This window comes from Fundulus heteroclitus, chromosome 5 (assembly GCF_011125445.2).
Source record: "Fundulus heteroclitus isolate FHET01 chromosome 5, MU-UCD_Fhet_4.1, whole genome shotgun sequence".
NCBI lineage: Eukaryota > Metazoa > Chordata > Actinopteri > Cyprinodontiformes > Fundulidae > Fundulus > Fundulus heteroclitus.
Genome location: NC_046365.1, coordinates 23,821,590 through 23,835,420, shown reverse-complemented (window position 1 = coordinate 23,835,420; position 13,831 = coordinate 23,821,590). Strand labels below are relative to the sequence as shown.

At 41.8% G+C, this 13,831-nt stretch overlaps 1 protein-coding gene across 4 annotated transcripts in view; it reads right to left on the bottom strand.

Annotated features, from left to right (window-relative positions):
• Positions 1 to 70: 70 nt before the first annotated feature.
• The window catches only part of LOC105917945 (girdin), a 38,959-nt gene continuing 25,198 nt past the window's right edge, over positions 71 to 13,831 (bottom strand). Inside the window, exons 19-30 of one of the 4 annotated variants that reach the window (XM_036137243.1) lie at positions 12,734 to 12,895; positions 12,350 to 12,627; positions 10,448 to 10,591; positions 10,177 to 10,363; positions 9,906 to 10,051; positions 8,445 to 8,537; positions 7,573 to 7,760; positions 6,976 to 7,056; positions 5,244 to 5,453; positions 5,050 to 5,115; positions 2,018 to 3,121; positions 71 to 629 (exon numbers count right to left, since the gene is read on the bottom strand). In XM_036137243.1, the coding sequence (XP_035993136.1) occupies positions 595 to 629; positions 2,018 to 3,121; positions 5,050 to 5,115; positions 5,244 to 5,453; positions 6,976 to 7,056; positions 7,573 to 7,760; positions 8,445 to 8,537; positions 9,906 to 10,051; positions 10,177 to 10,363; positions 10,448 to 10,591; positions 12,350 to 12,627; positions 12,734 to 12,895 (2,694 nt within the window). In that variant the 3' untranslated portion in view covers positions 71 to 594. The remainder of the gene's footprint in view (positions 630 to 2,017; positions 3,122 to 5,049; positions 5,116 to 5,243; positions 5,454 to 6,975; positions 7,057 to 7,572; positions 7,761 to 8,444; positions 8,538 to 9,905; positions 10,052 to 10,176; positions 10,364 to 10,447; positions 10,592 to 12,349; positions 12,628 to 12,733; positions 12,896 to 13,831) is intronic. The other 3 variants (XM_036137244.1, XM_036137245.1, XM_036137246.1) reach the window with 3 other exon arrangements.

The window sequence follows — 13,831 nt, the reverse complement described above, 5'->3', positions numbered from 1 at the left end:
GCCTGATCTAAACTCCAATCAGAACACAGGGGGCGGGTACAAGGACTTCAGCGTCACAAATAAACACACATTGTTTTTTTCCCTCTCTTTATTTTAGGAAAATAGCATCCAGGGATACATTTTATTACACATAAATATCATATAATTCCTTCAGACAAACACAAACTAGTGTAATAATAAGTTACAGGTCGTACTTTAGGAAGGGAGCGTGATTACGTTAACTGAGACTGGGCACACACAAAAACGAAACAAACAAACAAACCAAAAAAAAAAAAAAAAAAAAAAAAAGTCAAATAGATAACATAACAGGGTTGTCAAATAGCTAAAGTAAAAGACAAAATGCACAATAAAAACTGACAAGCACCAGTGTATATATAACAAAAAAAAAGTTTTTTGAATGTGCCATTCAGTTAATAATAACTTGGCAATATGAACAGTTCATAGCAATGGCTATGAACAGAAATTACAAATTATAACATATTGTTCTGATTAGGCTCAGAAGTCGCACCTCCCCAGTCCTAGGTCATATCACAAGTTTGGCTCCTGGTCAGTTCCCCCATTCACCAATTCATCACTCCGTTGTGTATCAACACTTTAGCATTTCATTTCATCCTGTTTCCACTCCGCACCTGTAAACAAAACCACGTTGTACACTTTATTAAATATATTGCACGTCACTTTATTTTTCAGGGTAAATAAATATTTTAGATCACATATCGAAATCAATAATCACAAACAACTCTTGAAAAAAATATTTAGCTATATATTGTTTTGATACTTTGCAAAGATTGTATATTACGCTCTATTTCTGTAAATTCAGATTCTTGAGGGGTGCTGGCATATCCAGCCTGTTCCTGTTTTGAACCTTGAGCCTGAAGAAGGCCACTAGCCGAAACGTGTTCATCTGCTAATAAGATCTGCTCCTTATACTTCAAGTGTTGCTGAAGTTTTCATCTGACCTATTTTCAGCCTTTACAGTTTTGTTTGTTTTGCACCGGACTGTTTTGTGGTAGGAATTGGTGACATCTGCTGTAAGATGTTCCTTACTGACTGAAAGTCTTTTTCCATAATCTAATCCCTAAAGAAAATCTGATTTTAGAACTCTATATTAATCTCCATCAAAGAGGTCCCTTGTAGTTATTTTGGTTTGATAAAGGGTAATATTTTTCTGACAGTAAACTGGATCAAACTGAGCTCCTAACCCAAAGAAATTGAAATTATTGTGTAATACAAAATGTCGCATATACAATGGTCATCAGCATGCCCCTGAAGAACTGGTGAAAAGATGAACAAACTAGCTTTAAGCCAGTTCTGATAAACCAAGCTATCTGATTTATGGAAAATAAGAGATTAGGCCCTCCAGTCAAACCAAAATAATTCTGAACCATCTTCTTTTAGTAGATCTTATTCATTGGAATCAAATAACCCTATTTCTATCAAGTAGATCACAGAAAAGTCCTTTAAACCACAGTAAGTATATCCATTGACAGAGGGCTTTTTGAAAAAAAAAAAGGATGTGTGAAACTACACTGCAAATATCTTTTCGCCAACCTCAATTTTAATACATCTGCCACTTCTATAAAGCTTTGTGAAAGCAGGAATTAATTGTCCTTATGCATTACCGATGGATTGTATCTCATTAAATAAATGCCACACAGAGAACTGTGCAACACCTATTAGGGAACGTGTGTATCTACTGTTTGAATGCAAAAACACAGCAGAAAACACTATGACCTGCTGATGTGGCTAAAAGTAGCTGGCACGGTGTCTGAGAACAAAACTCCACAAATCCCACTGGTTTTCCAAGGTGCGAGCGAAATGCAATAAACTCGGGTTTATCATCAGAATCAGAATCAGATATACTTTAAGAATCATCTTTTCCAGATCCAAGTTACGACTTCTGTGAAAGTGAAATAAAACAAAAACCCCAAAATAATCTAAACATATTTTTACCGCCTAACCTTAAGAAGCATTCTGAAAATAAAAAAATAAATGTGGTTATCCTAATCTGAAGAACCTGATGTATTTGAAGGTGCCGTGAGAGCAGCCTTTGTGTGGCTGTGAGCAGTCAGTCCTTTCATTTCCAGCCCTCCTGCAAGCTCCGCCATTCCACTTTGCTCATTTTCAGACCTAAGCGATGCTGGTGGCGTCTTCTCAGCAGTTTCTTGTCTCTCGGGGGGAGAGATCTGCTCCGCCGATGCGTTAGGGCGGAGGGAATTAGTGCTCACGTCGATCGTATCCAAGATGGTCGCAGTGGCGAGCTCAGAGTCGCTGAAGATTGTGTCTGAGAACACCGAGTTAAAAGTGAATGACGAGCCCAGAGCTGGCTCCTGCGATGTGGGTCTGTGGTGTTTTGTGGGAACAATAACTGCCGGATCTCTAGGAGGTTTGACAGGAGGAATGGGCCCAGGCTCACTGTTTCTTGTGTCGGCGTTTTGTTCTTGCCTCTGGGTTTGCTCTGGGGTGCAATTTCTTTCCGCAGTCTGCGCTGGCTCAGTTTGGATGGTCCCCCTGCTTTCGCTATCGACGCTTGAGCGCCGGGATGAGCCCTCGGATGAAGAAATCACGCTGCTGGCACGGGGAAGACTTTTAGGGGGCCTGAACTCTCCCGGCTGTCCCTCCTTCACCAGCGGGGCAGAGAAGCAGTTCAGGCAGCCCGACATTGAGGACGATTTACCCTGAACGTAGAGCACTGTGATCGGCGAGCAAGCAGAGGCTTGAGCCGTTTCATCTTTTGAGCTAAACCCGTTAAGCTCGGAGTTGGTTTTCCCCGAGTCTGACGATCGACGCGGCGCTTTTCTCCTCGACCCCCTTCTGATGGTTTTTGTGCCTCTTGTGAGCCAGAAGTCCTGAGACAGAACGGGATCTTTCTGACTTTGCACCATGTCTGGGTTCAGGCTGCTGGGAGTTGGCATTGTGGAGGACGTGTCCCCGTGCTGCTGCAGCTTTCTACGGGCCTGTGGGGTGGACGTATCACTGGGCGGCTGGTAGGAGGTGCAGGAGTTACGTGAAGGGGGCTGCTGGACGGGACTGCTGCCATTTGACCAGGGCTCGTTCTCCAGGCTCAGGCTCAGCTCGACGCTGCTCTCACTCTGGGCTGGGCACTGGACTACATTCATCCCTGAAGAAAAATAACAGATCAAATGACATTGTTCTGAGACTGAGGCACAGCAAAGAATATAAGTATCAAACACCTTGTTTTCCCTCAATAAATACACTGTAATTGAATTAGGCTTATCAACGTGAAAATCACACCAGATGTCAGGAATAATTCAGGCCATCCACACAAAGAAATCAAAACAAACTAGTTTTGTGTCTTAAAGTGGAATTACAAATGGAACAACAACAATGAAGACTTGAACAAAAGGAAATAAAGGATGGCATTGAAAGCCAGGGATGCTGCTAAAAAGAGCTTCTTCTTCCTAAAGTTATCACACAAGAAGGCAAAAACAAGTAGGTCTCTCAAGACCTAGGAGAGAAGGCAAAACATACTGATCGTATTGGTTAGAGACATATTTCAAAACTTCTGGATGTTCCAGTGAGCACCGTCAGAGGCAAAATGTGTAAGTATAAAGGACATAAATTCATCGACCCGGTGCTACTTGCAAGATTTTGGAGTCAAAAAACAATCAGGAGAGTCGTCTCAGTGCCAAAGACTGCTCCCTGGAAACAGCAGGTACAGCTGTTCAAATAAAACAATAAGTAACTGTCATGGCCTCCACGATTGCTCACTGCGGCAGACTCCACTGCAGAAGGAAGAAGAAGCATGCTGTAGCTTGTTCAGAACTTGCTGCAGAGCAGTTGGACAAGGCAATGGAAAACTGGGAGGATGCAAATTGGGAAAATGAGACGCCATTGCACCCCATGAATGCAGAAGGAATGGTTCAGGACCTCAGCCCAAAAAAAGCAGTGAGGTTTGGGGTTGGGAACATTAAGATGTGGGGATGTTATTTTTTACAATAGGGTCCGAGCAGACCTATTGCTTTTTAAAGAAAGAAAGATAGAAAAATATGCTGGGATTTTCTGGAAAAATGTACACATGTAAAGTAACAGAGGAGGATTTCTGAGCAAAGACAATGACCCTAAACACGCAGGCAAAAATCTGCTTACATTTGATTGTAGGGAAGAAAAAGCAAGCCGCTAGAACAGCTCAGTCAATCCCTTGACTTCAATATAATACAAAATCTATGAAGATAACTGAAGATCCCAGTGTAGAGAAGAGGACTCCAGAACCTTCAGGATTGAAGTGAGTTGGTGTGGAAGAATGGGCCAATATCCCCGCTGAATAATGAAGGCCACTAGTTTCTCCACACAGGGGACTTTGTGAAGCGGCTATTATCACAAAAGGCTTTTCTATTGAGGATTTAATACATTTCAGTGAACATGTTTAAGACTTATACCCAGTCTTATTCCACTTCATCATGCACAATCATACATTAAAGCATTTCTTAGTTTTGATTTCTTTGTATTTGTGGAGTTGTTTTCAACATCTAGTGGGAATTTCGTGTGGATGGGCCGATTCTCTGTTCATAGAGAACAATATCAAACTTGTATTCACTGCAAAACGGAACTAAAAGTAAAAATACAACTTTCTTGAAATAATTTTCCTTGATTTGAGCAGCTACATAAGACTATTTGCCAATGGAATAAGATGTTTGCACTTAAAATAAGAACAATTCATCTCCATCCTCTTATTTCAAGTGCAGGATATCTAATTATCTTGTTTTAGGGTTAAATACTTATTCCATTGGCAAATGGCATATTTAGCTGCTCAAATCAAGAAAAAATACACTAATTTCAAGAAAAAGTTACTTACTTTTAGTTCCCTTTTTGCAGCGCTAATACATACAGTAAGTAAACAATAATGGCCAACAGGGAGCAGCAGCGTAGCTCTTTCCCCTTCTCCAGTTGTTGGCCTCCCAGATCAGCAAAGGGATTAATTTAAAACAGGGTCACGGTTGCAGTTTGGGGGATTTAGCCTAATTCCTGAGCTGGCTGCACATCTGCATGCGGACTGAATCCTCTAAGCAGGAATCCAGAAGGTTTTACCGTGGTTCTGCAGCCCGTCTCGGTCCTCGCATCCAGATGGCACGGTGCTGCCGTTCGAAACTTTGTCTGCAGGGTGTGAAAATAAGAAATCACCAGGCAGCAACGACACGATGCACACTTTCAGCTTCTGGCCTTCGTTCTACAAACGAGTGCAGATGGAATCCGACACAACAGCAGTTTCTGGTTGCCTCTACCTGTCAGCCACAGCTCAGAAACATGTGGGCCAATGTCAGGGGTGTCGCTGAAGTGGCCAAATGGAAGGGTGGTGGGATGATGGTGATGCTGGAGGATGGATAATGTGGAGGTACTGAGAGACGAGGTCAGCGGGTCCTCTTGACTTTTGTCCACATCAGCGTCCTGCTTTGCCTCGAATGAGGTGGATGGGTGGGATAAGCTGCTCAAGGCTACATTAAAGGACGGAGGGATGGTAAGAAGTGGATGAGGGAAACGGACAGACAGATAAAACGGTCGTGCACGTTAGGAGAGTTCTTCCTCTCTGGAGCAGCACAGGACTACCGTGAGGTTTAATTTGCCGCAGCTCGCTGCCGGAAGGGCAAAGCTCGTTCTGCATTTCTTTTCTCTCTCTTGTTACATCAAATTATAAGGAGTGAACTCTGTTATGGAACATAAATGACACATTTGAAGCTGTGGTGAAATCGAAAAGGAGTCAAGTTTGGTGAAATGAGGCTTAGGATCTGATGGATCGTTGTGATGTCGCAAAAATATCCACAACTCATGAACTTTTTTACAGTTTGTCAGGTAACAAATGCAGACTTACACCTATTGTGTTGGGATATAAGATTTGTGTTGTACAGTCATACTTAGTGCCTCTGAATCAGTACTTCATAAAAAAGCAATCATTTTTGCTTCGATTACATTTGCATGTCTTTATAATGTCTCTATCAGTTTAAAACATCAAGAGACTGAAGTTTTTGCACATACCTATTTGCAAAAATCTCCAAGCTCAGCTAAATTGGAGGGATCCATTTATATGTATTGCCTCAGATTCTCAATTGAATTGAACCCTGGACATTGACTAGGCCATTTTATCACATCAATATGCTTTGATCGAAGCCATTCCATTGTATTTTTAGGGTTGTTTTCAAGTTTAACAGTTTTTTTTTTTTTTGCAATATTGACCTTTAATTAGCTTCATCCATCTTCAAATCAAGTCTGAGCAGCTTTCCTGTCCCTGAGGAAAAGAATCTCTGCTGCATGATGCTGCTACTATTATATGTCATAGTGGAGATGGTGTGTTTAGAGTGATGTACGACCTTAGTTTTCCACCACACATGACATTATGCATGACCAGATCACCTTCTTCTACTGCAAATGGGACTTTTTCTGGCTTATTCCCAGTGTAGCTTTCTTTCGGCCTGTCTTTCATAAACGTCGGATTTGTAAAGGAGACATCTAATAGCTGCTAGGCCAACAGATTCTCCGTCTGGTTCCGAAATAACCTATCGTGAAAATGCTCTGACCCGTCTGTGGTGTTTCTTTGTCTTCATGGTGCTGTTTGTTCATCAATGTTCTATAACAATCATCTACAGAACAGCTGGATTTATGCTCAGATTAAATTACGCACAGGTGGATAATTCTGCTACTTCAAAAAGTAGTTAAATGCACCTTTTTTTAAAGATAGCACAGCGAAGAGCGCTGAAAATAAATGCACACCACACTTTTCAGTTTTGTTTATCATCCTCCTTACAGTTATTCAGTAGTTAGAGCTGGTCCAACATATAAAATCACAAGAATATTCACTGTCAGGAGACAAAATGTGAGAAGGTTCAAGTGGACTGAATACTTTTGCAAGGCACTGTTATGATGACATACAGTTAATAGCGTCAAGCGGAGGCACTGCGGCAATTACTGCTATGAAGGCATAAGTCAAAATGAGAGCAGGCGGCGGACACCGGTTTTTCTTACACAAAGAACGACGGAAGATGGACTTGACTTTGTCTCTGTCCTTTAGCCTGTTCTTCAAACGGGGAAACCTTTTCAGAGGGGCTTTTTGAAGCAAAAGTGTGACCGCGTGAGACACATACACATGGTGATGGGAGGGGAGACAAACATAAGGGGAACAGAAAGCAAAGGTTGGTAGAAGGGGGAATAAATTAATAATAAAAAAAGACACAAGGAAGACACTTAGGAGTGCTGAAGAAAGTTCACACACATAATCCATCAGGAATAATGAGTCTGGTTCCAGGACATGGCATGCAACATGGGCTCGATTTGAAACACACCCAACTATGGTAACGCTCAGAAAATGCTCACATGTGAATTGAGTTCAGCTGAATTATTCTTTAATGAAATTGTGCATTTTTAAAGCAACAACAAACGATGTACGTTTCTGTCGAGGCCCAAAAAAAAGAAGCAAATCCCAAAAATAGCTCTCAAAGACATCTGCTATCTACCAGCGGTCACCTTTGTGTAACTCCGTGTTAGAAAGGTGAAGATAAAACTGTTGCTGCCTGTCTGACAATCCCAGATGGGATCTGGCGGGTCTCAGACCGGCATACTCACTGCTGCTACGTTGAGTCCCCGCTGAGGCGCAGGCGGAGCCTCCAGATCCGTCGGAGCTGATTAAGGAGCCATTGTCGTGGGAGCAAAGGTGGGGTTCAGCGGCGGCTATGTGTGTGGCTTCAGGTTCGTTCTCACGGCTGTTGGATTTCATCAGCTTCTTTAGCTTCAGAGTTATCCAGTTGCCGCGCCTGTGAGCACACACAGTGGAAGTGATAAGCATCTCCCATGTAACGCCAACGGAGAGACTGCCTGGGAAGCTTGGAAAATGGAAATCAGTAAACGCGATATTGCTGTGGATAACTGCAATGGTGATACCCATAGTGACTCCTCTCCTTGTTTCCCATCAATTTTTAACCACTTGTTGTTTTTAAGCACCATTTGTTATGCATGCATTATTATGCTTGCATTAACACTGTGAAGAGTGTTAATACATGTCCATTGAACTATAAAGACTTATCAATTATTGCATCCATGCAGTCCATTAAGTCTCTGATTAACACACATTTATATTGCTGTGATGAATGCGGCTTGATATATTGTGCAGCTTTACAACTCAACGCAAGCAAGCTTTTAAAATTCAAACTGGAATATTACGGTCATGATTAAATCTGATGATTGAACTAATTAAATCATAAAAACAAAAAAACCTGCACAAATTAAAAAATTTTTTTTTTGGTAACTGCATACATCGCTGCTATCTGCCTTCTGGCCTATTTTTTTCCGCTTTCCCATTCTGAAACTTTGTTCCCTCCATTTAGCATTCTTAATGTGCATTTCAAACTTAAAAGGAAACGTAATATTTAACAAACACGCGTATCTCAACCAGGTTAGCTGAAACATGAAAGCACGTGTCACTACCGGAGGCTGCTTACCTGCGAGGAGGTGATGGCTCATAAAACTTATACTGGTCCATTATCTTTTCCTCCAGCTTCTCCTTCTGCCTTCTCAAATCATTGAGCTTGTCGCTGAACAAAGACAGAGACATCTGTGTTATTTATTATTTTTCTATTTCAATTTTCAGAATTCACTATTTACTTCTGTGAAACAATCAATCCTAATTCATTCAAATGTTCTTTTTTGCAATAGGTCGATAACATTTTCATTTAAAGCTGCCTTTTCATACTGTGGTTTCATATATGTTAATCTGAATGGTTTTAGTTTATATTGTGTGGAGTTTAGATCCCTTTAGACATAAATTACTAACATACTAACTTGAAACAGGTTCTTCAAATCAATGTTGTCGCTGAGCTTCAATGTATTTATTTCAACCTCCATGCAGTCTTTTGGCAAATCTGGTCAAATATCATCAACTAGATGTTAACAATATATGGAGTCATTCATATATGTATATTATATTATGTACTCTAGAAAAACTGGTGAACCTGGTATAGAGTTTTAGAAAATCCTTCTTTTACTGTAGCAGCATGATCTAACACATATTTATAACCCAAGCTTTAATTAGAGTACATTTAATCAGTGGTAAAAAAAAGAAGGTTCACATTAACAAGTTTAAAGGACTGGAAACCTGTCCAAGGTGTACACCACCTCTCAGACAATGACCGCTGGAGTCTGCACAGATAAGTGGGTATAGACAATGGATGGATGGACATTTGGAAATTGTTGTTTATCTTATTAAAAAATCCAACAAACACCCTCCATTGACCAAATTTGAGGCAAATCCTTACATATTACAGACATAGAAAGCCTGAATGCATGGCCATTTGAGAATTAGCTAATATTTATTGCAGTCAAAGCAGTTATTTGCCTTATTGATATTTTACATTCTGCGACAATGATAACTGGATGTAAGTGTATAATGTGCAGCCCTAAATAGCAGCTCCTACAACCTCTAAATAACAGTAGTTAATTTTTTCTACGTAAGACTTAAATACATTTTTTTAAAGAGGGATCAGAGTGTCTAGAAACCTTTCACTAGTTACCCAAGACTTTTTGTCTGGTATAAATATGACGTGAAACAGTGAACATTTCTCTAAGCGGGGCTTCAAAACGGGTAAGGCAAGTAAACATAACAGTAAGGCAAGACAAAATGTTTAGTGTGAGAATATGTGACTGCAATGGAAAGATTCAATCATTTTAAGCCTTTTTACCAAAAGTCAAAACCTCTGGGGGGAACTTTTATCGTTTCTTCTATAAGGCAATTAAAGATCATATTGCTGAAGTACTTTTAAATGACTTTTTCATGGCTGTATTGTTTTAAACACATACTAATGTAACAAATGTGCAATTAGGAAACAAAACAGGAATACAATAAAACAATCTGCAATACATGATCAAATTCACAAAATGTTTTGGATTGATTTTGCGCTGCTTACATATACTGTCGCTCTTCAACATGGAACAGATCCTTGCTTTCCATATTCTGCTCCAGCAAGGTTCGGTTCTGCAGCATTAGAGTCTCGATTTGACCGAGCAGATGCCGATTTTCCTCTTCGAGGTTCCCTTTCAGCTGACTCAGCAACTAAACATCACATGCACAAAACTTTAGCTTACAAAAGTTGGTTAATTTAAAGCAACGGATTGGCCACAGAAATAAATGTCAAAGTATAATCTAAAAGCTGGAACCAGACCATGCCAAGTCCATACCTCACACTGGTTGGAGAGTTTTGTGGAGGAGATGTCCAGCTCCTGGGACTCCTTTTTGAGTTTGGAGAAATCGGCCTCCAGCCAGGTGTGCTCCAGCTTGGCTTCGTTCAGCTGGCTCTTGAGCAGCTTGTGATCCGCTGTCAGTGCCTCGTTGTCGTTGAGAAGCTGTTGGTACGTTCGGTTGAGCCTTTAAAAAAAAAAAAGCCCGCTGACATCAGTGCCGGCCGGATACTCCTCTCCGGCGTCTGTGAGTCCTGACGTGTTTTCTTACCAGTCCTTCTCATCGCGGAGCCTGCTGCATTCCGCTGCCGTTGCCTGATGCTGATCTTTCTCCAGGGAGATCCTCATCTGCTCCTGCTTCAAGGTTTTCTCCAGGTCCTCCAGCTTAGCTTTCTGTTGCAGAAGGTTGTTATGCCTAAAAAGATCCCCAACAGAGGTGCGCCACATAAATTCACACCAATTCACACTTCGCAGTGGACCATAACATGGTTGCAAAAACTTTTCGTGGCCCATGAATCTTTCTCTAATTTTCTCACATTACAATTTTAAATGTAAAAAAAAGAAAATCTACAATCTGAAATATGAGGTGTGCATATATATTCATCCCCCTGGGTCTGTTTTCCCTAAATGAAATCCAGCGCTACCGGCTGCACTGGCCCAGCAGGGAGATCCTTCATCAAGCAAAGCAGCCAAAAGCTCCATGGTAACTCTGAAAGGGCTGCAGAGACCCACGGCTCAGGTGTGAGACTGTCAACAAGACAGCTCTCAGTTATGCAGTCTACTAATCTGGCCTTTATGGAAGAGTGCCATCACTGAAGGAAACCCTGAAGAAGTCCTGACTGCAGTTTGCCTCAAGCCATGCAGGAGACGCGGCAAACATGTGGAAAAGGCTCTGGCCAGATCAGACCAAAATTAAAGGGCTTATATCATGCAAAGTCAACTTTCTTAAGCTTTTAACTATGTTATAATGCCATTTCTTCACTTAAATAATGTCCAAACTGGTATTTTGCTTGATTCATGCAAATCTGAGTGATCCTCGTGAATTCTGCTCTTTGAGTAGCAGCCCCTCCCTGTCGTTGAAAACGAGCGGCCATGACCAGGTCTATGTAGATCAGTTATTACCCGACCGTCCAGGAAGGAACCTCCTTGAACTTGCCCTCTCTTCCCAGTAAACAACATGCCCAACGAACGCCGATGTGAGACCGAGTGTGATCAAGTCTGCTCAAAGATGAAACAAAGTGGCTCTTTTAGCCCCTGATCTGCACAGTGACAGCAACTGCTCTGTTTGATACAATGCTGCAGCGGCTCTAGAGCAACCCCATACAGGGAGAGGGGGCGTCGCAGTGGATAAAAAAAAAAATAGCACCAGAAAACAACCAATATCTCATAACAAATGAAAACTCTGTAGTGCCAAAGGCAATGTTTGATCATGTTAATCCCCATTGTTAGCTTTGGAAGGCTTAAAAAAGCATGATATAGAACCTTTAAACCTTTTAGTCTACGTGCAAAGTACTGTTGATGGCAGAAGCGTAACAGCCCAGCACCTTGAAATCAGCATCCCATAGTGGAAACATGGTGGTGGTAGCATCATGCTGTGGGGACACTTTTCTCCAGCAGGCAAAGACAAACTGGTCAGAGCTGATGTGAAGCTGGGGGGGAGCTAAATACAGGGCAGTACTGGGAGAAAACCTGTGGGAGGCTACACCTTTCAGCAGCCCCATGACCCTAAAAATACAGCCAGAGCTCAGATGACTCAGGCATTAGAACGGCCCAGTCAAAGTCCAGAGATAAAGTCAATTGCGAATTTGTGGGAATACTTGAAAAACTATGTTCACAAATGCTCTCCATTTGATATGATGGAAGTTGAGCTAGTTTGGAACAAAAAATGGGTTGAAACCTCTGGTCTTTAGATGTGCAAAGCTGGAAAAGTCATGGCTGTAAAGGCGGCTCTCCAACAAACTTACTCAGAGGGCTGAATACAAACCCGCACCCCCCTTCAGATATTATTTGCAAAAAAAAGAAATTAAACAGCTTGTACATTTTACGCTCTACTACTCAACTTTGCACTGCTCGATAAAGGCCCACCACGTGTTGTTCTAATAAAATGCTTTGAAGCTCAAGGTCTTAACTTAACGGCGTACGAATGCCGACGTAAGGCTCCAGTCTCTCTGACCTGTCCTGTAAAGTGCGATGCTCCAGCTCGAGCGTGCGGTGGACGTTTTTCAGACAGGCGTGTTTACCCATCAGGGCCTCATACTCCATGGCCTGACGCTCGTGCAGCACCGTCAGACGCTCGTGATCACGCAGAAGCTGCTCGTGAGCACCGCGCAGCTCTTCTCGCCCCCGCACGGCGCTGTCCCGCTCGCTCTCCATCCCGGACCGTTGCTGCTGCAGGTGAGCGTTCTGGGCCATGAGGGAGGCACTCTGTGAATTTAGCGTGGACTTCTCCACCTGCAGAGGGGAAACCGTTAAGTTATCGTAGCGCCAGTGGCTTGAGATGAGGGTGACCAGGGAGTGCAACAATGGTTTTGTTAGCTAGGGAGTACTGCGGTGGGACCTGCAGGTTAGCGTTGTGCGTCTGGAGGGCCGTGTTGCTCTCCTGCAGCGAGGCGGCCTGTCTCTGCAGGGCGAGGATTTGAGCCTGCTGGCCGTCGGACTGACTCTCCAGCTGTTTCAGCTGCGCCTGCGTAGCCTGCCGCTCAGCCTCTAGAGTCGCGTTCTTCAAAAGAGACAGTAGGCAAAAGAAATTTCTTTTTTTTAGGATAACAGATATACAGAACCCCCTGCATTTAATTAGTGCCTCTGGTTAAGATGTGTAAAGTAAACTAATATTTTATTGTTGCAGCATCATCTCAAAGCAGAATTTTTTTTAGAAAATTACAAGCTTTGAGTTCATTTTTTCAGTGTTGACAAATGTCACACATAAAAGCAGATGAAACTAATGACCTTTCTAATATGGAAGAAAAACAGTCTCATTGGAATCTGCCTTTTTTTAACACTGAATTTTATAACACCGAATTTCAAACAATGAATTTTTTTAGACATTGAATTTCTTACACTGAATTTTAATCTGGTAAAAATTTGCCAGCAAAAAATTCACCTGTGAAAAATTCAGCTGCAAAATATTCAGCTGCAAAAATTCACCTGCAAAAATTCACCTGCAAAAAATTCATTGTTTGAAATTCGGTGTTAAAAAATTCAGTGTTTAAAATTCAGTGTTAAAAAAAAGGCAGATTCCAATGAGACTGTTTTTCTTCCATATTCTAATAGTTCATGTAACCTAACTGTAACTGTTTCTTTATTTTAGTTCACTTTTTTATTCACTAATCATCGACTTCCTGTCTTCCTGGGGTATAAATGAGCGGTCACACTGTTGTGTAAAAACGTTATTCCAGCCTTGGCTTATCACTCTATATAATTGTTTAATCCTGTTAATCTGTTTTGCACAGCAGCTGCTTAAGTCACGGTCGACTTTATTTTGTCTTAGAGAGGGAGAGGCGCCAAGAAGTCGGCCCGCGAAGGCCATGGCTGGAGAGCAAGATGGTTAAGAGGCCAATGTTTGCTTGTTTTTGCTAGAACAGACCAAACTCCCTTCTGAGACACATGTTGAGGTCTCATTTTCTCATTCTTATAAGAATTTCATACTGATTTAAGA